The 21,846-nt window shown below is 43.5% G+C and overlaps 2 protein-coding genes across 5 annotated transcripts; one reads left to right on the top strand and one right to left on the bottom strand.

Annotated features, from left to right (window-relative positions):
- Positions 1-209: 209 nt before the first annotated feature.
- Positions 210-4,895, bottom strand: BRIX1 (biogenesis of ribosomes BRX1). The gene is made up of 10 exons (XM_082782646.1): positions 4,719-4,895; positions 3,845-3,956; positions 3,395-3,438; positions 2,683-2,753; positions 2,255-2,304; positions 2,084-2,157; positions 1,937-1,987; positions 1,582-1,683; positions 914-1,042; positions 210-619 (listed from the first exon to the last, which is right to left on the bottom strand). Exons 1-10 carry the CDS (start codon positions 4,860-4,862, stop codon positions 350-352), a joined length of 1,047 nt encoding a protein of 348 aa, XP_082638772.1. The 5' UTR covers positions 4,863-4,895; the 3' UTR covers positions 210-349.
- RAD1 (RAD1 checkpoint DNA exonuclease) lies at positions 4,883-14,437 on the top strand. 4 transcript variants are annotated; one of them, XR_014319298.1, is made up of 8 exons: positions 4,883-5,207; positions 6,666-6,774; positions 8,616-8,874; positions 9,239-9,337; positions 9,636-9,821; positions 10,958-11,396; positions 12,311-12,421; positions 14,110-14,437. XR_014319298.1 is itself a non-coding variant. In XM_082782648.1 (6 exons), exons 1-5 carry the CDS (start codon positions 5,013-5,015, stop codon positions 9,817-9,819), a joined length of 846 nt encoding a protein of 281 aa, XP_082638774.1. In that variant the 5' UTR covers positions 4,883-5,012; the 3' UTR covers positions 9,820-9,821; positions 10,958-12,711. The 4 variants fall into 4 exon arrangements, 2 of the variants coding, with proteins under 2 accessions (XP_082638774.1, XP_082638773.1); XR_014319299.1 differs by having other exon boundaries at positions 10,958-12,421; XM_082782648.1 differs by lacking the exon at positions 14,110-14,437 and having other exon boundaries at positions 10,958-12,711.
- The last annotated feature ends 7,409 nt before the right edge of the window (positions 14,438-21,846 follow it).

Genomic DNA, 21,846 nt, shown 5'->3' with positions numbered 1-21,846 from the left:
GTTACTTTTATTCCTTGTATGTGTTACAAGTTGTTTCCCAGAGGTATTTGAATGTAAGACCAATTACCAAAAGCAGAAATATTTGGAGTTCCTTATTTCCCCTTGCCCATTGCCATGTTTTTCAAAATCCAGAGTCAGCTCAAAGACAAAAAAAAAAAAAGAGAAAACTGAACCCCAATAAAGAAACTGGTATTTCGTTTAATTAAAACTGAAGTCTAATTAGCTTTACTTGTAAAAAAAAAAACAAGTATTTACAATATTATGTCAATATAGCTAAGAAATATACATAATATAGCTATACCAGACTAAAAGATGACTTAAGTCTGTTTAGTTTCTTTATTTGTAACTTTTAGGCTTTTGCTTCGGTTCTGAAAAGCTTTTTTTGCCTCTTCCTCTCAATTTTGCGTGGTTTCCTCTTATCTTTTACAATTGCCTTCGACTCCGGTTTCACATGCTGTATTTCCACTGGTTTTTCTTCAGCTGGAGTTTCAAAGACCATTTCAGTGGGATCTTCTTCAATAAGCATCTTACTCTCCTTTTTCTTAAGCTTTTGTACTTCCTTCACTTGATTTTTCTCTCTAAATTTAGCAGCCATTGACAACCTTATCAACCGTCGATGCTATTAAAAATGAGAATTTTAATTAAAACAGGTGTCAAACAAGCAAGATGGAAGAAATCATAAGGTATTATAACAACAGGTGGGGATTTCTCTGCTTAATTGCAAAAATCCACAATATGTCATCTTTCCACTGACAAAAATTTTGCATTCAATTTTTGCACAATTACTCTGTTCTCAAACTATGATTAGTTAGGGCACTCTTTCCTACAAAGAGGTCCAGGGCATATGTGGCTTGAGATAGAGGGATTGCAATCTTCAAATTAACTGTAAAGAGAAAAAGACAAGGCTGCTTACCATATTTGGGGACTGATAATAGGGATTTTCATATAAAGTTGGTCCTCCAAAGCTACCCTGGAAGATTTTTATGAGGTTCAGGACAAAACGAGGCCCAATTTCTACTAGAGATGCATCCTCTTCAATTATCTGCAGTAAAAGAATATTCTCTTTATTTCTCATAGATTAAGTCAATGTATACAAACAACATATACGCACTTCACACATGGTGATGCGTAACAATTTAAATCCAAGATATGATGCCACTGAATTTGATAAGCTAGACTTCTACAAGCAAAGTTCTTTACATGCAGAAGTTCTTACACGTTCAAGCAAGCACTTCAGAATACTACGCATTTGTGAATTCTTCCTTTAGAAAAGAAGTGCCAGCATACTTTAGGCCGAAGTGTGAATTCAAGTTAAAAGACAAGCGAAGCCATGGCTTTGGCTACCTACTACCTCCTCTTACCAAAACACCCGTCAAAAAAACACAACTAAGAGAACATAAGCTTAACTTGACAAAACTGAAATTATCTCCACATGTACAGAAGGTTTGAAGTTATTTTATCAAAATATGCCAATGCCCATTGCTTGCACAATTAATGTAAATAATTAATTATAATTAATTACTGTAATTGACATGAAGTTAATCCACTAAGCACCAGTGAAAGAGCTCAGAGACCACTAACCTGGTAATTCCGAAACCAGATCCTATTGTCTGTAATGGTGAATGTGAAAACATGATCTACAAAAGGCTGGCTTTTCGGGTGATACTGTGGCGTACTAAATATCTGTAATAAAAGACAGTACTTCTAAATATCTAATTGTAAGAGGCCAAACATAAATAGCTTTATTTCATTTTACATTTTTAAGATTCCAATCCCAGGTTACATAAAAGAAACTTAAGAAAAAGAATGCCAAGGACTGAGAGTGACTCTTAAGATTTTCTGCAAATTCAGAAGTGTAAAATTAACGTGGAAAAAAAAAAAAAGATTTTAAAGTAAGTTGCCAAAGCTAACAAAGATTTCTAAGCTAAAGACTGACCTGAATAAACAATTCTTTTAGCAGGGCATAGTGTGGCTCCTTGTCAAATGTCTAAAAAGGAAAAGAGTAATTTTATGTACATAATTAAATACAACAGTCATGTAAAGAAAATGAACACAACCAATTAAATATAAAACTTGTACTTACCGGATCAAAAGACAAAAGGGGCCGTGAGCCTCTCAAGCAGTTTCCTGTCATCTTCAATTCAGCCAGTGTGTGAACTACAGTGATTTTTTTAAAAAGATCATTTTAGTACTTAAAGAAAGCCGTGCAGGCAAGAAAGTAAGAGTCTAAAAACAGTAATAGCAACCAACTTACTGTTCTGCACTAAGAATTTAGCTGATGGTCCCTGTGGTGTATTTGAAAGCCTGCACAGGAAAGGCGGTGGGAAAGAAAAAAGCAAGATGTTAGTAGGAGACAGAAAGATACACTGGATTTCTACAGTACACTCCAACAAATTATTTCTGCATTGAAGTAATTTCAATCACTTTTATAGCAGTCGCAAGTTCCTTCAAGATATTTGTGCATACTTGCTTTCTGAACAATTTTGTAAAAATGCTTCCATAAGCAGTACGAAAACCAGTCATGTGTTTTAAACTTGCACTACCTACAGCAGAAACATAAGATTATTTCAAATTTAACTAAGCAACACTATTTCATGTATCCACACTATTACGGTAACAAACTACAGACAGAAACATCACCAATTATATATAGAAACATGAGGAAAACATAGAATTACTTACCACACATAGAGATCTTGTTTCTTTTTGGCTTCAAAGAAGATGCACTTATTGCAGTTTTTCATTTCACACACCTAGACAAGATACATCAAATCAGTTATTTACAATGCAGTGAAGACATTTTCAAAAGCTTTCTAGGTTTCCATATCCATTTCCAATATCTTTCCTCCTCCCAAAATAAAAGTTAAAAAGCTCATTATTTGTCTCATTTTAACAAATTACACTTACTGACCCCCAAATCAAGTTTCAAGCACTTGTTTTGTTAAAAAATATAAAATCCTTATTACCAGAAGTAATAACTCTCCTACAGCTAAAAGCAACCTGATATGCTCTCCAGCACATGAACATTAGAGCAGGAGTTGTAACATTAAGTTCTAGTTTCAGCATTACCAGTATCTTACTAAGCCATTTGGCCTGCTTGGGTATTTGTTCCTTGATTTCTTGAAATATAAACTGTAATACATCCATCACCTATATAGAACGGCATATTCTGTTTTATATCTCCATGGCAAAAAGACTGCGTTTAAATGTTTTATTAATCACAAGTCAACTTCCCATTTTATCAGTAGCACTTTTTCAGTATAAACAGTTTTCACTTTTGCAGTTACACAACTCCCTTAACTAGTACAAGATCCTTTGATCTTGGCTGCCTTTTTCTCGTGTGTTAAATTTCTACAGAAAATTAAAAGGAAGCACTACTTAAATCCTGAATTACCTCATTAATTACAAACAACTTGTCTTTGCGATCCATTTTAGTATCTGGAAGACAAAAACAACAATGAGAAGGCTTGTACACTGATTTAACACAAGTAATTTTCTTTATCAGTCTGCATGACTTTTTACTAGCTGTAAATGAAAAACGCAGAACTATCAAGTTTTTCCAGCCATGTTCTACAATAGATTGGTAAAGCAAAAAAGTATCCTTACAAGACAGAAACCATAGGTGTTGTTTCCCAGAGTACTATGATACAACATTTGCTGTATTTGTTTGCTCAAATTTGTGTGGTTTTTTTTTTTTTGGTTGTTTTTTTTTTTTTTTTTTTAGAATAAGAGGCCACAGTTCCATCAGAATAGCTGCATACAACATCTTAAAAAGAACAGGATATTGGAAGTGCTTGGTTTAAAACGACTCTGAATATGCACTAGGAATGATGCCTAGCCCTACCTGCTTTAGAGTGAGGCATCAGCGTTCTCAAGTCTTGCATTAGGTGCCTTGTTCTGAAATTAATTCCGCGAGAGGAGAAAATAAGCACCCGTTCCTTGTTCTTCCATTTGCCCTATGGAAGAAAAAAAAATATTAATCACAAGAAGTGAGCTTCTTAAAGCTACAACCACAGAGCAAATGTTTGAACTGTAGTAAGAGAAAAGCAGAGTAAGAGCATATGTTACCATCTTGACTCATGCACAGAACCTCTCGCTCTGCAAGAGTGCTGAAACATGTTTTCACATGAACAACTGCTATCTTTAACACTTCACAAAGTCCCTATGGTAAGATCTTTTACTACAAATCATGTAAGTATTAACAAAGCCCTGTGCAATACTTAGTCTGAAAGCATTGATTTGAAGCACCTCCTCCTCTAGGAAATGAGCTGAGCTACAGCCTGGGCACAGGAAAGCTCAGCCACGAGGACGAGAGGAGGTCTCGGGCACCCACATGCTTCTTGGCTTTCTTTTAAGCCAACTACAAGGCTGTTTTTGAAGCCTGCTCGGGATGATCCCGACACGGAACACACACAGTATTCATCTGGCCCTTCGTATATAACAGAATTACAGAAGATATATGCTACATATATAATTTGAAATCCTTGCTTTTGTGCGTGCAAGGATTATAAAGCCAGGAACACGCCTTTCCCCCCTCACACACCAGCCGGGTCCCCGTCCCCCCAACCCCCCCGACCCCAACCACCACACCACTCGGTCTCCAGCACCACGTTGCTCCACAGAGCGCGGAGCCGCCTCCTCCCAGCCGTGTGCCACGCCGACCCCGACTCCAACCCCAACCCCAACCCCAACCCCAACCCCAACCCCAACCACCACACCTGAGACACCGGGGCCGGGATGCTGTACTCCTGCGGGCCGGGCTTGGCGTCGGCAGCCGCCTCAGGCTCGCCGGGGCTCCCCTTGGCTCGCTTCTTGGGCCGGGCGCCCGCCGCCGCGCCACCTTTCCTCTTGGCCGCCGCCATCTTAGGAGCCACCACGGCGCTGCCCGCCCGCCCTTCCGCCAGCCCCGGAACCGCTCCCGCTGCCTCATGCCGCGGTCGCCCCGCCCCGGTAGATCGCGATAGATCCCGATAGATCGCGATAGAGCCCGGTGAGCCCTGCCGGGCCTCGCCATGCCGCTCTCCACGCAGCCGCTCGGCAGCGGGGAGCCGTACGTGCTGACGGCCAGCTTGGACAATGCCCGCAACCTGTCCAGCCTCCTGAGGGCCGTGCAGTTCCAGGACCACGCCACCTGCTTCGCCACGGCCAACGGGCTGCGGGTGACGGTGGAGGATGCCAAATGCATCCAGGCCAACGCCTTCATCCAGGTAGGGGACGAGCTGCTAACGGTGGGACCCCCGTTAAGGGGTGAGGAAGGGGCTGGTGGCGGTGACAGAGACCCTAGGAAAGCCCAGAGTGCGTGGTGGGGGTGTACGGGATTTTACCTGTGGGGGAAGGGGAATCTTTGGGAAAACCATGGAATAGTGTCAGAAGCTGATGTGAGGGAGGTACACTGGATAGGCTGTCTATGAATAGGCCACATGTGTATAGATAAATCTATTTTACAAGGTAGTAGAATCGTTTAGGTTGGAAACAACCTTGCAAGTCATCAAGCCCAACCATCAGACTGACCTGTTGAGTCCCATCCCTAAGCCTGAGCCCTGTCCCTAAGCCATGCCCCTTGCTGCCACAGCCACACGTCTTTTACATACCTCCAGGGATGAAAATTCCACTACTTCCCTGGGCAGCCCATTCCAATGCTTGACCACCCTCTCCATGAAGAAATTCTTCCTGATATACAGTCTAAATTTACTTTGGTGCAACTTGAGGCTGTTTCCTCATGTCCAGTCACTTGTTTATTTGAGAAAAGAGACTGACAGTCCTCCTTGCTACAGCCTCTTTTCAGGAAGTTGTAGAGAACAACGAGGTCTCCCCTCAGCCTCCTCCAAACTAAACAGCCCCAGCTCCCTCAGGTGATGCTCATACGTCTTGTTTTCTACACCCTTCACCAACTTTGTTGGTCTTCTCTGCACAGGCTCAAGATGACACAGTACTGATAGGCTGAACTCAGCACGTAGTTCATTCATGCATGCCTGCTTGTATCCTTGTATCTTTCATGGGCTGGCACCTGCTAAGCCTATGGCTCCTTCTGGCAGTACCATGCCTAGATTTGTGAGCAGGTTCCTGTGAGAATGTTGAGCTGTCAGGTGAGTTCACCACATGTGCTGAAGCATGCCTGTGACTAGGCTTGGTACTGGGTAAACTCCTAACTACCTCTTGTTAGTCACTGGGCATCAGCTACTTTGTGGCAGCCACCGGAACAGAATATCTCAGATAAAAAGCAGGGTGATTGGGGCTGCTTTTGAAAAAGCAGTTACACATTCCTATTTTTTGAAATGTTTCTTCATTCTTCTTGCTGAAAATCAAGTCTTTTTTTTGGAGAAGTGGGGCATTTACATTGCATAGTTTCCTGAATGTTTCCAGCCCCAGAACTAGGCAACTGTAGGCTTTAACATTTGTAGCTTGTATTAAGCTATAAAAGAAAACTGTGTAGGTTTCCATGCATATGCTGTACTATTTTGTTTCAACCGTGACCTGATTTATTTTATTAGTTTTTGAGGATGATGACCTATTTTTCTTTAATGGATATTGTGTTACATGTAGCAATTGCTTTGTATTACACTGGTCTCTGAAAGCAAAAGCATTCAATTTAAGAAGATAAGATTAAAATGTAAAATAATTACAAAAGCTTCCCTCTTTTCATCTCTCTACTTTTTCTCTCATAGGCAGACATTTTTCAGGAATTTTCTGTTCAGGAGGAATCAGTGACATTCCGGATCAATTTGGCTGTTCTTCTGGACTGCTTGACTATTTTTGGTGCCAGTTCTACTCCAGGTATGGTGCATATTTACCTTAACCTGTATCACCTGTAATTACGTAGTGAAATCTGTGCACAACCATAGGGAGCTTTTCAATCTTGGCAAAACTTCTGACTTCCTCACCTGAAGTCCATCTGAGGATGGCAGCTCTCACTGCTAAGCAGAGTCCACTCCATTTGCCTAACCTAGTGCAAGTGTATGCAGTCACAACAGTCAATGCGGAGGTGGATAGGCTGCACCGATGGGCTGAGGCCAACTGCATGAAGTTCAACAAGGCCAAGTGCTGGGTTCTGCACCTGGGGCGCAATAACCCCAAGCAGAGCTACAGGCTGGGAGAGGAATGGTTGGAGAGCTGCCAGGCAGAGAAGGACCTGGGAGTGATGGTGGATAGTCAGCTGAATATGAGCCAGCAGTGTGCTCAGGTGGCCAAGAAGGCCAACGGCATCCTGGCTTGTATCAGGAACAGTGTGACCAGCAGGGCTAGGGAGGTGATCGTCCCCCTGTACTCGGCTCTGGTAAGGCCGCACCTCGAGTACTGTGTTCAGTTTTGGGCCCCTCGCTACAAGAAGGACATGGAGGTGCTTGAGCGGGTGCAGAGAAGGGTGACGAAGCTGGTGAGGGGTCTGGAGAACAAGTCTTACGAGGAGCAGCTGAGGGAGCTGGGATTGTTCAGCCTGGAGAAAAGGAGGCTCAGAGAGCGACTAGGTACCTCAAGGGAGGCTGTAGCGAGGTGGGGGTTGGTCTGTTCTCCCACGTGCCTGGTGACAGGACGAGGGGGAATGGGCTTAAGTTGAGCCAGGGGAGTTTTAGGTTAGATGTTAGGAAGAACTTCTTTACCGAAAGGGTTGTGAGGCATTGGAACAGGCTGCCCAGGGAAGTGGTGGAGTCACCATCCCTGGAAGTCTTTTTAAAAGACGTTTAGATGTAGAGCTTAGGGATATGGTTTAGTGGAGGACTGTTAGCGTTAGGTCAGAGGTTGGACTCGATGATCTTGAGGTCTCTTCCAACCTAGAAATTCTGTGATTCTGTGATTCTGTGTGAAAAGGGGATGATGGGTGTGTGTCAGGGACTGTTACAGAATGAGATGGTAAAAGAGGCTGACTCAGCTTGGAAGATGGAATTAAAAATGCATGTGTGTGTGACATGTTTGGGGTAACTGAGAAACAGAAGGGTCTTCTTGTGAAGATAATGTTTCTTGCATCTATGTAAAACACAAAACAGCCACTTGTTTTGGGAGAGAACCCTTCTGTGGCACGAGGTGCAGTGAACAACCCCAGTTCACATGCTTGCTGTGGTTTGGGGCTGAAAATCTCAAAAGGCTTTGTAATCTCGATAAGAAGACATGTCAAGTAATTTGGACAAGAAAGTCGTGTGACTTGCTTGATTAGAACTCAGACTGCAGTTCTAATGCTAAAGCCCATACTGTCCCCCAGGACTGATAAACACCACGAGCACCTTTTTGTTTTCAGTCCAGAGCCAGATCAGCAACATCATACAGATGCTAACTTCACTGAAGAGTAAAAAACTTATGCACAGCTGGCAGAGCTATTAACGCTGAACTATTTATAGCACATCCAGCTTCATTACCACAGCTACCGTTACCCATTTGGTACATGGCACAAGTTGCATGTGAACTGTTTTATGTGTACACATCATTTCATTTTACTGCATAAGATAACACTTGAAAGGGTGTATAGGAGGCTACACTAAACACGCAATGTTAGCATACTGGAGGATGGACTAAACATGCTAAATTAAAATGATTTGTGCCCCATTTGACAGTAAAATCTGAATTTCCTAGTGATCAAATACACTAATTGTTTTTTTGAAGAATGTGTATTTTGTTCTCTTTTTCAGGAACACCGACAGCTCTCAAGATGTGTTATCGTGGCTATGGCTATCCCTTGATGCTGTTCTTAGAAGAAGGAGGAGTAGTGACAGTGTGCAGAATTAACACTCAGGAACCTGAGGACTTGTTAGACTTTGATTTCTGCAGTACCAATGTTGTCAACAAAATTATCCTGCAGTCAGAGGGACTACGAGAAGCATTTGCTGAACTAGATATGACAAGTGAAGTTCTGCAGATCACCATGTCTCCAGATAAACCATATTTCAGGTACTGGAAATGAGACTTTCAACTCAAATGTTCATGCCTTGCCTTTTTGCTTTTCAGCAGGTAAAGACTGGAATTTTCCAGGGTGAAGAGGGGGAACTGTTTTAGAATATTGGTTTATTTCAAGGACAATTGCAATGAATATAGCAAATCACAGTATGTAATTTCATTAACGTAGAAATTAATATATGGACTACCTGATAAATGTGACTCTAGTGCACACAGTTTAGCATGTATAGATAAATAAAGCAGAACAAACAATAGTGTTTTGTGAAATAGCCATAGAGATGTACAGGCCTACTGCTTCTGACAAATTTTCTGTAGAGCTTCTGTCAGGTGTTTTGAGATGGTGCCTTTTTTCTTCCAGGTTATCCACTTTTGGAAATGCAGGAAGTGCACATCTGGACTATCCCAAGGACTCCGATTTGGTGGAAGCATTCCACTGCAACCAAACCCAGACAAACAGGTGAGTAAATCTGTAACCAGAGCACTCTGTGGCAGGCCATCAATTCTGGATGGAAAGTGTAAGAAACTGCTTTTATGCTGTCATGACATTTACTTCATTAGTACAGGTGAAAAAAAATAATTTCCGTCTGATCAAAAGCTAAGCCATAACAACATCTGTCTGATGACATTGCCAGGAAAAGATCAAATTAACATGTTGCTAATTGATTTTTAGTCATTATAATGTCTTTAATTCGGAGTAGTGTTTCAGCTAAACTCTGCATAACATTTTTTTCAAATGGTATTTTTCTCCCCTACAGGTACAAGATTTCTTTGATTAAACCATCTACAAAGGCACTGGCTTTATCTTGTAAAGTCTCCATTCGAACAGATAATCGAGGATTTCTTTCACTGCAGTATATGATTAGGAATGAAGATGGACAGATCTGTTTTGTGGAATACTACTGTTGCCCTGATGAAGATATTGCTGAAGCAGAGCTGTAGATGTACGTTCTGGTATCTGTATTATATTTATGAATATATAAAATGCTATATTTTTTTTTTAATAAAAATGAACAAAAGCTATAAAGATTGATAGTCTTGGTAACTGTCTTCTATTTTTTAAACTGTGGAACTGGAAATATGAAGACTTCTTTCATATTCCCCTGCCAACATTTCTTAGCCTTGACCCAAAAAGCTTCAGCTCAAAGAACAGAAAGGGGAATTAGTCCCTAGTAGTTATTGGTGTTAAAAGTGGTGTTCTTGTAATACACTGCTTCACTTATGGTGCTCTCCAAGTATTTTGGTTTGTGTTTTGTTTTTTGTCATTTTTTGTGTTCCAAGAAATTACTAGGGAAAGTCTGAGTACTAGCTGTACGTTAGACAGCCAGTTAACTTCAGTGACTTAAAAGTAAAACTGAATTTGTCTGGAAAGAGGATGGCATTTTCAGTCTGTTTTCTTAACAGCAGCAGGTGGTTTCTTTTTGGCAAATGCTGACTTTTTTTTTTTTTTTTTTTTTTTGTGAAACCATTGGGCTTTTCATCAACGTGATTAATTCCTAGTCTAACTCAATTCCTTAGAATTTCACCTCAGATCAGTTTACCCCTTTGCAGTATGGGTAAATTGAATTGTTAAATCAAGATAAAGTCCAGGGTGTACTTATTCATTACTCATAAATGTTCTGGCAATGTTATTAGTTTGTGTTTAAGTAATTTATTACACATCCTCAAGAAACACTGCTACTGAAATGTTTCCTTACATACATGTTCCCATTCCCACACTGCTATGCTGCAACTCAAAAGCTTCTACCAGCTTTTAATATAAGGAGAATGTTTTGGAGTACTTGTTTGGGAGATAAAAGTCCTGTAGACTTGTTTATATAATTTTGTAAAAGACTTCATTAAAGGGTCTTTGCCTTCTAGTCATGACTAGCTGGAATTAAATGACTTGCATGCTCTCTTTCAGTGTTTAGGTCAGTCAGTTGCACAGACTTTGACAGCTTTCTTTATTCTGTTATTCTTTCTAAGTTCTGTTATATGGGGCCTGTATTGGGTCACAAAGAGTGCTAGACTAATCCTATATAAATCTGTTAAGAATCACTTTGTATTTGAAATTGCCTCTGAAATGAATTTACCTCCTTAGTAGCCTTTGTCAGAAACAGGATGGACTCCTGAACCGCATTAAAGGAATGTCTGTGGGATGAAGTCATACCACTGCTAAAAATGAGCCTGATCTCTTGGTTGCCAAAAGGACAGTGCAGTTTCTGGAGAGTTTTCTGCAGTGCCAAGCTCTGCAAAGCAATGAGATGGGCTGTACTTCGATCAAAAGTTGCACTTCTCCTTTCACATTTCTCCTTTGCAAAGTCTCCTCCAAACGTGGCCCACTGAACCAGTTGGGTCTCGAACCAGATGCAGACACTGCAAATCATGCTGTAAGATCCTGAAGGTTTGCTGCTGCAGCATGGGATCCAGAGAGTCTGATCAGTGGATGGTTTCTGTGGCGTTGGTCAAGTTTTGGTGTTTGTCAGAAGATGAGGTCCTTCCTTGCACACTTGGAAATCAATATATTCCTATGTCACCAAGTAGGTTGCTCCACAACTCAACAGGATCCAAATCCTTTGGGTTTATTTCATGTTATTAATAATAATGTTTTTGTAGACCATTCTTCACCTCTTGCTCATGTCAACAATCCATTTAGCTGTATACTTTCCTGGTCTTCTGTGCCAATCATCCATTTAGTGAAATGCATTTATATTTTAAAAATAACTACGAATCTTTAAACTAGAAGACTGATAAACATAACTAACAATGTTCTAAATTCCTTTTATTTACTGTTTGTTTTTCAAGCTGAAGTATTCAGTATAGGTAAACTTCATTCTGACCTAGGATCACAATTTCTTCAATGAAAAGAATTAGTATTATGGCCTCATTGGGACTTATTTATATGATGCCTGACTACTGAGTGTTAAGAATGATCTCTATAATGACAGGATAAAAATGAAACTGAACATATGATTTTTCTCAGTGTGATTTATTTTAGAGTATTGAAGTTCCTTGTATTGTGCTCAAGGACATTGCTGTGGCTTAACATCTGTACTTTTACATAATTGACTACAGATGTACTATATTACTTCTCAAAATAGTACTTTTAAGAATTTATTCTGTAATTACCAACAGTGATCATGGAAATAATATCTTGAGAAGTTAGAACACTTCAAAATACCAAAAACTAGCTGTTCCATTTCATAAATAACTGCTATTACAGACATGCAAGATCTTTGCAAAACTTAAGTTTGTAGCCCTCAGTACCAGCTCAGGCCCTAGATTCACAGAGGTGGGGAGATACTTGTACACAAATGCTTTCGTGGATATACATGTACTTCTAGGTAGGGAAAAACAAGAAGTCTGGGTAAGGAAATGAAATTACTGTGCAAGTAAGGTAAGGGAGGGTTTTAAGCAGCACATATGATGGCATCTGTTACATCTCTGTCTTCAGCTACAGTAAAATAAAAAGGTTGGTGCTCATCCACCATCATTTGGTTCTGTAAGGACTGCTGAACACAAAATCACCAGAAAGGAACTGAGTTCTACACCTCTGTTAGCCATGGTAAGTAATCTATTATTTAATTATGTGTGGATATATCAGGAAATGCCTTATTGACTAGAAGGGTCTTTGATGACATTAGTGGAGTAGCTGGAAAAGTTGATACGAGGCACGAGCTGATTCCTGTAGGTGGCTATTTTGAACATCTTGTAGCAGCTTATGAAGCCCCAGGAATCCAGTAGGTGGGCGTTACTAAGTATGTAGAGTGTGCATAAAGAGTAATAGTAGCACTGAGTTGTACTTTTGCTGATGGAACACTAACATTAAACTGAATAAATATGGAACTATTTAAAAAAAAAAAAAAAAAAAGTCATTACAAACTAGAAGCTTGATATTACCTTCTGGAGACAGAAACCCATTTTTATAAGAATTAATCTTTGAGGGGAAGCAGGGCTGCTTAGGTAGAAATGGAAGCAAGGGTCCATTACAGACTGCTGCAGCATCTTTCTACTGTACTTTTCACTCTTTTCAGGCTCCAACAACTAATGTGGCAGTGTATTAGCACAGCTAGATCAAATTGTAAGGGCTCTGCAAAGGAGTGAGCGTTGTAGGGAAATGTAATCAAGTGCCACTAAGCTCTGATCTGTGGAGTTAATACACCGTGAGAAGGATGCATGAATATCCAAGAGAGGTGAATGTCATTCTGTTCAAGCCTCCAGGGAGAAATACACCTGACAGGAGCATAGCAAAAGCTGAAGTACCTTTAACACAGCCAGCTTTGATGCAACAGCCCAGAGCACTGTGTGCATTCCTTTACACTTCAGAGAGGTAATTAAAACAAAACAAAACAAAACAAAAACAAAAACAAACAAACAAACAAACAAACAAACAAAAAAAAAAAAAAAAACAGAAAAGGCAAAGTGTGGTATTACAGCTACCCTACTGAATAGGTTAAAAATTTCTCCAATTTTTCCATCTGCTAGACAGGTACTGCCCATTGTATGGTCACACTGAACCACTTGCCCACTGATGTCCTTACGACAGCTGCCTTGCCTTTCAGGAAGTCTTTCAGCAGAGTGCAGACCTGCTAGACAGAAAAAGCTGCAACTCAGATTATCTGCAAATATGCTAAATTTATAAAAAAATATCAATTTTTAGAATGATTTTTTGGAGGCTTTCCTGGTGCGTGCCTAATGCACTCCAGTACACATCATCATTCCCAGGCGTGAGGAACTTTTCTCACAACAAACAATTCATACAACAAACAATTCCAGGAAAAGTTCCCCTTTTCCTATACCGTCAGAAATCGGAACGTCTGTGAGGCAGGTCACCTCTTAGGAAATGCCTCGCTTGACATCAGACATCCAAATGCCAAGTCATCTGTATACAGGACATGTCTGGCACTTGGGCAAGCACGTCAAGGATTTTGAAGCACAAACGTAAAGCTATTAAAAAAAATCAACATATGCATATAAATAAGTATATATTTACATATGTTCTTATATTGTAATTGCTGTTTGGAATATAAATTCAAAAACCCCATGGGGATGTTGCCCTTTCCTAAAAATATATTTGGCATCAGTTCAGCACCATTAATTGGGACAACCAAAAATGCTACCACTGCATTGCGTGTCTCTCCCTCATCCCTTACTGGGCTGGAGTCACTCGCAGCCAGTGAGCAGCTCATGCCAGATTCAGATTTGCAGAAAAACCTCTAAGCAAATATCTGTCCTTACCTGATTTTTCCCCAGCCAGACCGGACTGTTGCTGAATCCCTCAGCAGTGCTAAGAGCCTGTGAATTATCTGCACCCAGTGTCACTTGTAAGGCACTGAGGCTCTCTGTAAAGCACGTTCAGTGACCTCCAGTAGAAGTGTGCACTGGTGACTCCCATCTGATCCCATTTCCCCCAGAACAAGCCTTCACCTCACCAGCACTGACCTCAGGAATCAGGAGCAGCTGTGCGAGAACAAAAGGATGCCAGGATGAACCTTGGTGCTTTGTGGACGTGAAGAGATGGGGTTTCATCTCCCAGGAAATCAAGTCAAAGATTTTGCTGCCTCTGTTGTCTTGGGAGTGGTTTTTTTTGTTTGTTTGTTTGTTTGTTTGTTTTATGGCAGGGCCAAAATTGTCCACCGTGGGCAGTGTGAAGTGCTTCTTCAGTGACAAAATAAAAAACTTTGGGCATTCAAGAGTCTCAAGGCCAGCTCAGATTTACACCCATGCACATCCTTATATTCTCTGCATTTAGTCTCCGAGTTTACCTGTATCATCACTGCTTTTTTAATTTTTCAGCATTTTTTCAGCATTCCATCATTTTTTCCCTACAGACAGAGGCTTCCCCTTTTCTCCTCCTGGACTCAGATTTGGAACACAAAGGTCCCAAGGTCCTCAACTCAGAGTGACCTAAGTCTTCCTATGCAATGATGTATCTGTGCAAGTTACTTTAACACAGTCTGAGTTGATGTGATTAATGGAATCTTTCTTACCTGAAACAGGCAACTTGGAGCACTCACATGGTTTTCCTTATGCTCTTCAGTTTGGGCAAGGTCCCACATAGATGTTTGAGTTCAGGTGACACCTTTCCTATGGGTGAAATGACCACATTGGCTGCTCTTCCCCATGCCAGCATCATTTTTTTGAACACTTACTTCAGCTGTTCATCATGATCAGTTTTTGGTTAAACGAGATCATTTCTCTCACATGTCGCTGCTGTTCCTGACTCCACAAGGTGCAAACATCCAGGTCAGAGCTTTTGGGCTGAGCACGGTGTGGGCTTCATGGGTGAGGGCATTCTGGGGCCGGAGCCTGCACAGAGCTCCGAGGGGCTGGGGAAACAAAGGCACGGCTTTGGCGCTGACCTGTCCATCTTGTGGCACCTATAGCTTGGTCCTAACTTTCTGGAAATGGAAAAAGAGGAGGTTTTGCAGGAGGTTTTTGGCCAGCAGAGGGCATGAGCTGACCCTGCCTGCTCTCCTGCGTCCCACGGGCTGCTCCTCACCTTGCTCGTGCAGGAGGCTCAGCACTCGTGCTTGGGTGAGAAACACTCTGAAAGCACCTCCCTGGCTGAACCAGGTGGTTGCTGTCCTCCAGCTCCCAGCTTTTTGTCCCAAAACGTTGGTCACCACCTCCTAAAATGCCTCCTCTTAGTTTTAGCTCTGATCTCAGCTGAGGCTGCCCCCCACCTAGCCTGGGTTTTTTCTACATTTGCTGTCACAAGGCTGTCCTGCTCACTGCAAAAGGATGTCACAGCTTGGATGGAGGAAATGTGAAATGAAGTTATGCACCATTAATGTGTGCTTATGAAACCTTCTGTAATAGGTACATTAGGGGAAAATTGCTTTCGAACACTTTTTGCTCTGTGTATTTGCTCTGTGTGAGACGTGCTGCATCCCCAGCAAAGCAAGGAGTTACCAAGGGCCCAGATTTTTCTCCCTTTTCCTCCCCAGATGTTGGCAGTGACTCCCTCCCCATAAGGATGCATTTGGCTGAGTCAGATGGGGAGGATTCATACGGTCACAAAGCATAAAAATCCACCCAGGTACCCACCACATGGTTTGCTGCCGTATAACCCTACAGCATGCATGAGGGTACAATTTGAATTTGTTTTAGTCTCAATCTGGTCCCACTTTGGCACCATCCCCTGTTAACACTGAAATGCTTACAACAAAAAATTGGAGACACAGTGCGTGCTGACAACAGGATTTTTCTGCTGCTCCTTCCTTATCAGCACTGCATTTCCTCACCATCCCTCTGACTAACTCAGGGAAATGCAATGCCTCGCAAGCCGTCTCTCCCAAAAGAGATATGGGGTCCTAGCTCAGCCTAATTATAGTTTGCTCATTTGTATGAATGTACAGCCCTGGGAGAAAGGCAGCATGCACGCAACCTCCTCTCCCAGATGACTCAGCCAGCACACCTGTGGCTGGGTCCCAGATTACACTTCCTTCAAAATTTTCCTCAGATGTAGAAACTGAGGTCATAGCCAAGTTTTAGTGTCTACATCTTCTCTCAAAGACCTACTGTACGACAAGATCTGGTATCAGCTAGCAATTCCTCAGACTAAAGCTCTCTTGACCCCAGGAAGAGCGGCCACCCTGCGGTGATGTCTGCCAGTCTCCCACTTCGAGGGATCTGTGAACAGACACCTGCAAGTCACTTGTACTCACCTCCTCATCCTACAACACTTTTTTGCAGGACCCCATTAACAAAGCCAGTTTAGGGATTTTTCAGGTGTTTTCCGTGCAGTTCAACAGGTCCATGACACACATGAAAGTAACCAGAGAGCTGCAGGTGAGCCCTGTGCTAGCTTCCAGAGCCATCCCTACAGATGATCCTGAGAAAAGCCCTGCAGAGGATCAGCTCCCGAGTGGCTCCAGCTTTGTTGGAGGCTGTCTTTTACTGACAGGCCTGGAGGGGGAGCTGGGCTTTATGGTTTCCTGCTTTGAGGCTGGTGAAAGGGGAACAGTAAAGCTTTCGCTGGAGAATTTTGCAGCCTCCTACTTTTTTCAGCTCAGATGGAACTTTGGGCTTGGCCAAAAATGAGCAAGCCAGCAGAAAACTGAAGGCACTGAAATCAACCCTGTATTTACATAATTAGATAACATAGATTTGTACATGTGGAGATTTTACCCTGTAAATACAGTGCAGTGATTAATTTGATAAGACAGTAACAGTGGGGTTTTTGCAGCAGCACCAAATTGCAAAGCCTCTGCCTGCTTGGAAAGCAGACCGATGGCCGAGGAGACAGACTTCTAAGATTTGTACACACCTCTGTACAGTCCCAAAATCAGAGGAGTGAGCATTTAGGTTCAAAGATGTTCCCTTGAACCCCACAGGGACATGCTGAAGGCCCTGGTCCAGGCTATGCCTGCCCATGCAGATGCTCCCAGGCATGGACAGTTGGGGTTTGCACTGCTGGAAGCTCACTTTGCAAAACACTGGGCCACCTTCAGAAGGGAACAGGCTGATACAGAGCTGTGCTTGGCAGTTACCTGCAGGAATCACAGTTTGGCCTGGGCCAAAACCATGCCACGAACCATCCCAAATAATCTAATGGTAGGGATGGTCTCCTTACAGCATGAAAGAATATTCCCAACCATTTGTGTAGGTGCAGCCTGATCAACCACCAAGAACACATTTCTTCTCCCTGTGGTTTTGCAGCTGTTTGCCTCAATGCAGGGATCTCTCTCTCTCTTTCAAATGCTGCCTGCAGGTAGTTGGAGGCATGAGGCATAAAATGGGTCCTGGAGGAGTTGGGGGTACCCCCATGTTATCACCTGCTCGCAGCACTGAGGAACACCCAGGTCCCCTGCAAGCAGCTGCACTCTGGAGATGCCCCGGTGTCCCCAACAGAGCAGCACAGCCTCTGGGGAAGGCTGGACCCTGGCCAGCTGCCCTGGGGTGGTTGGAGGCCCCTTCCCCCTTGGGGTAGGATTTGTGACCAAATTTCTGGTGCTGCAGGGATGAGATGCACTGTGCCAGGCTGCAGCCTCAGCTACTGTACAGCCTGGGCAAGGTGCCTGTGGGAAGATCCTCAATGAAGCTGTGGCAGTGGGAAAGCCAGGGCTGCATCACAGCTGCGGTCCCCAGGGGCACCCGGGCTGTGACTTAGCACCAGGGCACTCTGCAGCTGCAGTCCTGGGCAGTGGCGCTGAGCCACCAAGGAGAGCTGCTGGGGAGGGACCCAGATGGCAGCTGTGCACCATCCCCTTTAATGTCATAGCCCAGACCAGGCAATCACGCAGGGCTTTAATTACACTCGTATTTGCAAGGGAACATGCTGCCAGAGACACATTAGCCAAAGCATCTGCAGAGGAAGTGCTGACCCTTGCCAGCAGAACAGCACCAAGCTTAAAACCACTGCAGATGCCACGCAGTGCAGGGCTTTCACGGCTTGCTCCTGAAGCCACCTCGCATGCGGTGCAGGGGACAAAGCAGGAGCACACGCTGCCCTCCCCACGGAGGCAGCAGCCCTGCTAACTGCCCCACACCGTGACCTTCCAACTGGCACCTGGCTCCACAGCATCTGCATGGCTGCGCTGGGCCCAGCTCTGCGACATCTGGCCAGATGTTGCCCCCACCCAGCTGTGCTGAGCACAGCATTGCTCCTCTGGGAGCTGCACTGCTGAGTGTGAAAACCTAGAGGAGCTACTTCTAGGAACAAGGGCAGCCCAGATCTTTCTGCTCTGTGCCCTCAATCCCTACAGCTTTTTCACCTGAGAGAAGATGGCTGCTTTTAGTTTTCTGTCCCTCCCCAACTCTTTTCCTGTCTGGAAAAAAAAACAGCTTAATCCAGCCCTACCCTTGCTCCCCAGCCTCTTCTTTCAGGGATACCTCCTGGTGGGCAGCAAAGTGCTTACGGAGAAGCAAAGGCATCCAAACATTTTTGGACAGGGCTTTGGTGCATGCAACCGGGTGCAAGGCATTCTCTGCTTTAGGACAGGAAGTGCATGAAGAGTGCTCCAGCTGCAAGCCCAACCACCACCAGGGAGCACTTTGGTTACCTTCAAAGCGCAGAGAGGCCAGAATGGAGCAAGCAGCCTTGCAGAGGAGCTCATTTGCCTACAGACTCCGGCGATGCTCGCGTCTGAGGGCTGCCGAGCACAGGGTACCAGCCCAGGGCCCCGCTCTGAGCAGCCAGGCGCCGGCCCCGAGCTCCTGTCGGGGATGATGTCAGCGGGCTGTGCCTGTTTCCAATCTCCAGCTGCTGGTAGGAGGCCCCATTACCAACCGTCTGAGCATTTCAGGCTGTTGGAAAATGCACGAGGAGGGCCAGCACTGTGAATCTGGACAGAGCAGTGTTCAAGCAGGCTTTTAAAATCAAACACTGAAAAAGTGATGATTATGTAAATACCTGTGTTAAACCTGAGAGCAGCCAAAGGCTTGTGAACAGGGTAGATGTGTTGCCTTAAAATGGCTCAGGAAATACAAGCTGCATCACGAACAGACCATACTGAAGCTACCACTGGGATTCTGGATGTGGCATATTCAGGACTAAAAGCACAAGTCTGTACAGCTTGTGCAAAGTGGCAAAACCTTACATTGGTGACATGCTACCCCAGGATCCCATCACTGGATCCATCACAAGACAAAGGCTATTTCTCTTAGAAAACCTTTTGTGACATGCTATCATACCTTGGAAGAGAGAATTCAGCATTTACAGGTATTGAGCAAAACAGCCCTTTTTGCCAGCAACAGGGTCTGCCTGCAGTAGTTTTCTGCAGTTAACAAAAATTGTATCTTGGGCCTCCTCAGATAAGGAGAAACTTCTTAAATCACAGCTTTAAATTAACTTCACCTGCAGTTTACTTCTGTATGTAATTCTAAGATAATGAAAATGGCTGTTAATACAACAAGAATTAATTTGTTACTGCCCTGAGTAGAAAAAGTATGGTTCTAGTCTGTAATTAGTACCCCTTACTTGTTTTCAAAAGGACCAGTGAAGGACCCAAACAGGGAAGCAGCGATAAAAAATCCACTCGGATAATTCATTTCTAAGAAACATTTGGCTGAGAGTTGGCTTGTACCCACAAGTACAGCCGATGACCTATGTTTGGAGAACAGTGTTACAATCAGCAAAGGTTTCAAGGTACTCAAACTCTTGAACTGTGGCTTGACATTAAATTGAGAGCACTTTTAGTGCTCCCTGTGGCAGATCAAAACCACAGCGCATAGAGGATTTAAGCCACTGATCTGGCCTAAAAGTCTTGCACCAGTTCCTATTTGTTTGGAAAAATGTGCTGGGTTAAACGCTTGTGCCTGCAGAATTTTTGCTGGGTTACATCACATCCATCTCTGCCACTACTTTGCAACCCTCCCCTTAAGACCTAACACAAACTCCAGGAGCTTTTCCATGAGTTTCCTCATCACAAAGCACCATGACCTACAGCACAGCTGCTGCTTTGAAGCCTAGATCCCTGAAACATCCAACAACAGGCCCGGGCCCTGGCTCCACAGAGGGCCAAAACCACAAGGCCAAAACCACCAGGACCGGCCCTGTGCCGCGAGGCCTGACCACACAGCTCGAGTCGGAGCTTCTTCCCCACAGCACATGGGTCACTGCCACGTTTAAGAGGGGCAGATTGCTTCAGTCTTTCATGTCTGCCATCTGCTCAGGAGGCTGGCATCGGAGTGGAGAAAGCCTCAGAGATGAAGAAATGAGCTATTAAAGTGGTGCCCAGGAGGGGACCCCTGCTGTCATGACTGTCCAGGTAGAAGAGGACAAATAATTAACAACCAGACCAGTGATGCCCAAGAGGCATTTTCATGCAAGTGTGGCAGCAACCGATCTAGAAGGCAAAAGGCTGGACTGCCACACCATGGGTCTGACCCTAAAAGAAATTGTTATGCAACAGATCTGGCATCCAGCCATCCACAAGGAAAACACATGGCAATTCAGATGGGAGTTCCCAGTCAGGAGGCCCACTGCTTGCAATGGATGGCACAAAAGAGCTATCCTGTGACCTTACTAATCCAGCAGCAACTATTAGCAACAAAATCATTAATCCACACTGTGAAACGATTCAAATTTGCCCTGCCAGATGATCTGAACTCACACAGACTCCACATACCAGTCTGTTAGCACCCTTGTTCAAAGGAAGCCCAGTACTGAATAGGTTACGGAAATTTTCTGCAGAAGTCTAGAGAGCTACTTGACCCACAGAACATAACCAAAAGAGGTGCAATTCCTGTCATGTATGTGGATTGCACTGAGACCAAAAGATGTAATTAGTAAATCAGGTACTGAAAAGCTAGATTATCAAATAAAAATTGAGAGAAAGATGATAAATATACAATGCTTATATAGTCAACGCTGTTAAAAGATGTATACATACTCAAATATGAATATTGTATATGTATATGTACATGAGTACTGTATATGTGTATGTATACATACTCAAATGCAAGTAGTGCGTGCAGTTCTGGGCACCACAGTACAAGAAGGACATTAAACTGTTGGAGAGTGTCCAGAGGAGGGCGACGAAGATGGTGAAGGGCCTAGAGGGGAAGATGTATGAGGAGCGGCTGAGGTCACTGGGCCTGTTCATCCTGGAGAAGAGGAAGCTGAAGGGGGACCTCATTGCGGTCTACAACTTCCTCGTGAGGGAGAGTGGGGAGGCAGGTGACCTATTCTCTGTAAACACCAGCGATAGGACCTACGGGAATGGTGTTAAGCTGAGGCAGGGGAAGTTTAGGCTGGACATTAGGAAGAGGTTCTTCACCAAGAAGGTGGTTGCACACTGGAACAGGCTCCCCAGGGAACCAGTCACTGCACCAAGCCTGTCTGAATTTAGAAAGCGCTTGGACTGTGCACTTAGTCACATGGTCTAAATGTTTGGGTAGACCTGTGTGGTGCCAGGAGTTGGACTTGATGATCCTTATGGGTCCCTTCCAACTTGGGATATTCTATGATTCTATGAAATATGCACGAGTACACACACATACAAATATACTTTCACTGTAGTTCTGTACATGGAGTGAAGTGCT

Source organism: Aythya marila (genome assembly GCF_965140915.1).
Source record: "Aythya marila genome assembly, chromosome: Z".
NCBI classification, from domain to species: Eukaryota; Metazoa; Chordata; class Aves; order Anseriformes; family Anatidae; genus Aythya; species Aythya marila.
This window is presented reverse-complemented; position numbering and strand designations above follow the sequence as displayed.

Excerpts from the sequence above, each read along its gene's own strand:
- BRIX1 (XM_082782646.1), bottom strand. The coding sequence starts at position 4,862 with ATGGCGGCGGCCAAGAGGAAAGGTGGCGCGGCGGCGGGCGCCCGGCCC. Across the intron at positions 3,439-3,844 it reads GATGCCTCACTCTAAAGCAG|ATACTAAAATGGATCGCAAA; the intron begins GTAGGGCTAGGC and ends TTTGTCTTCCAG. Across the intron at positions 620-913 it reads ATTATCAGTCCCCAAATATG|CATCGACGGTTGATAAGGTT; the intron begins GTAAGCAGCCTT and ends CATTTTTAATAG.
- RAD1 (XM_082782648.1), top strand. The coding sequence starts at position 5,013 with ATGCCGCTCTCCACGCAGCCGCTCGGCAGCGGGGAGCCGTACGTGCTG. Across the intron at positions 5,208-6,665 it reads AGGCCAACGCCTTCATCCAG|GCAGACATTTTTCAGGAATT; the intron begins GTAGGGGACGAG and ends TTTCTCTCATAG. Across the intron at positions 8,875-9,238 it reads CCAGATAAACCATATTTCAG|GTTATCCACTTTTGGAAATG; the intron begins GTACTGGAAATG and ends TTTTTCTTCCAG.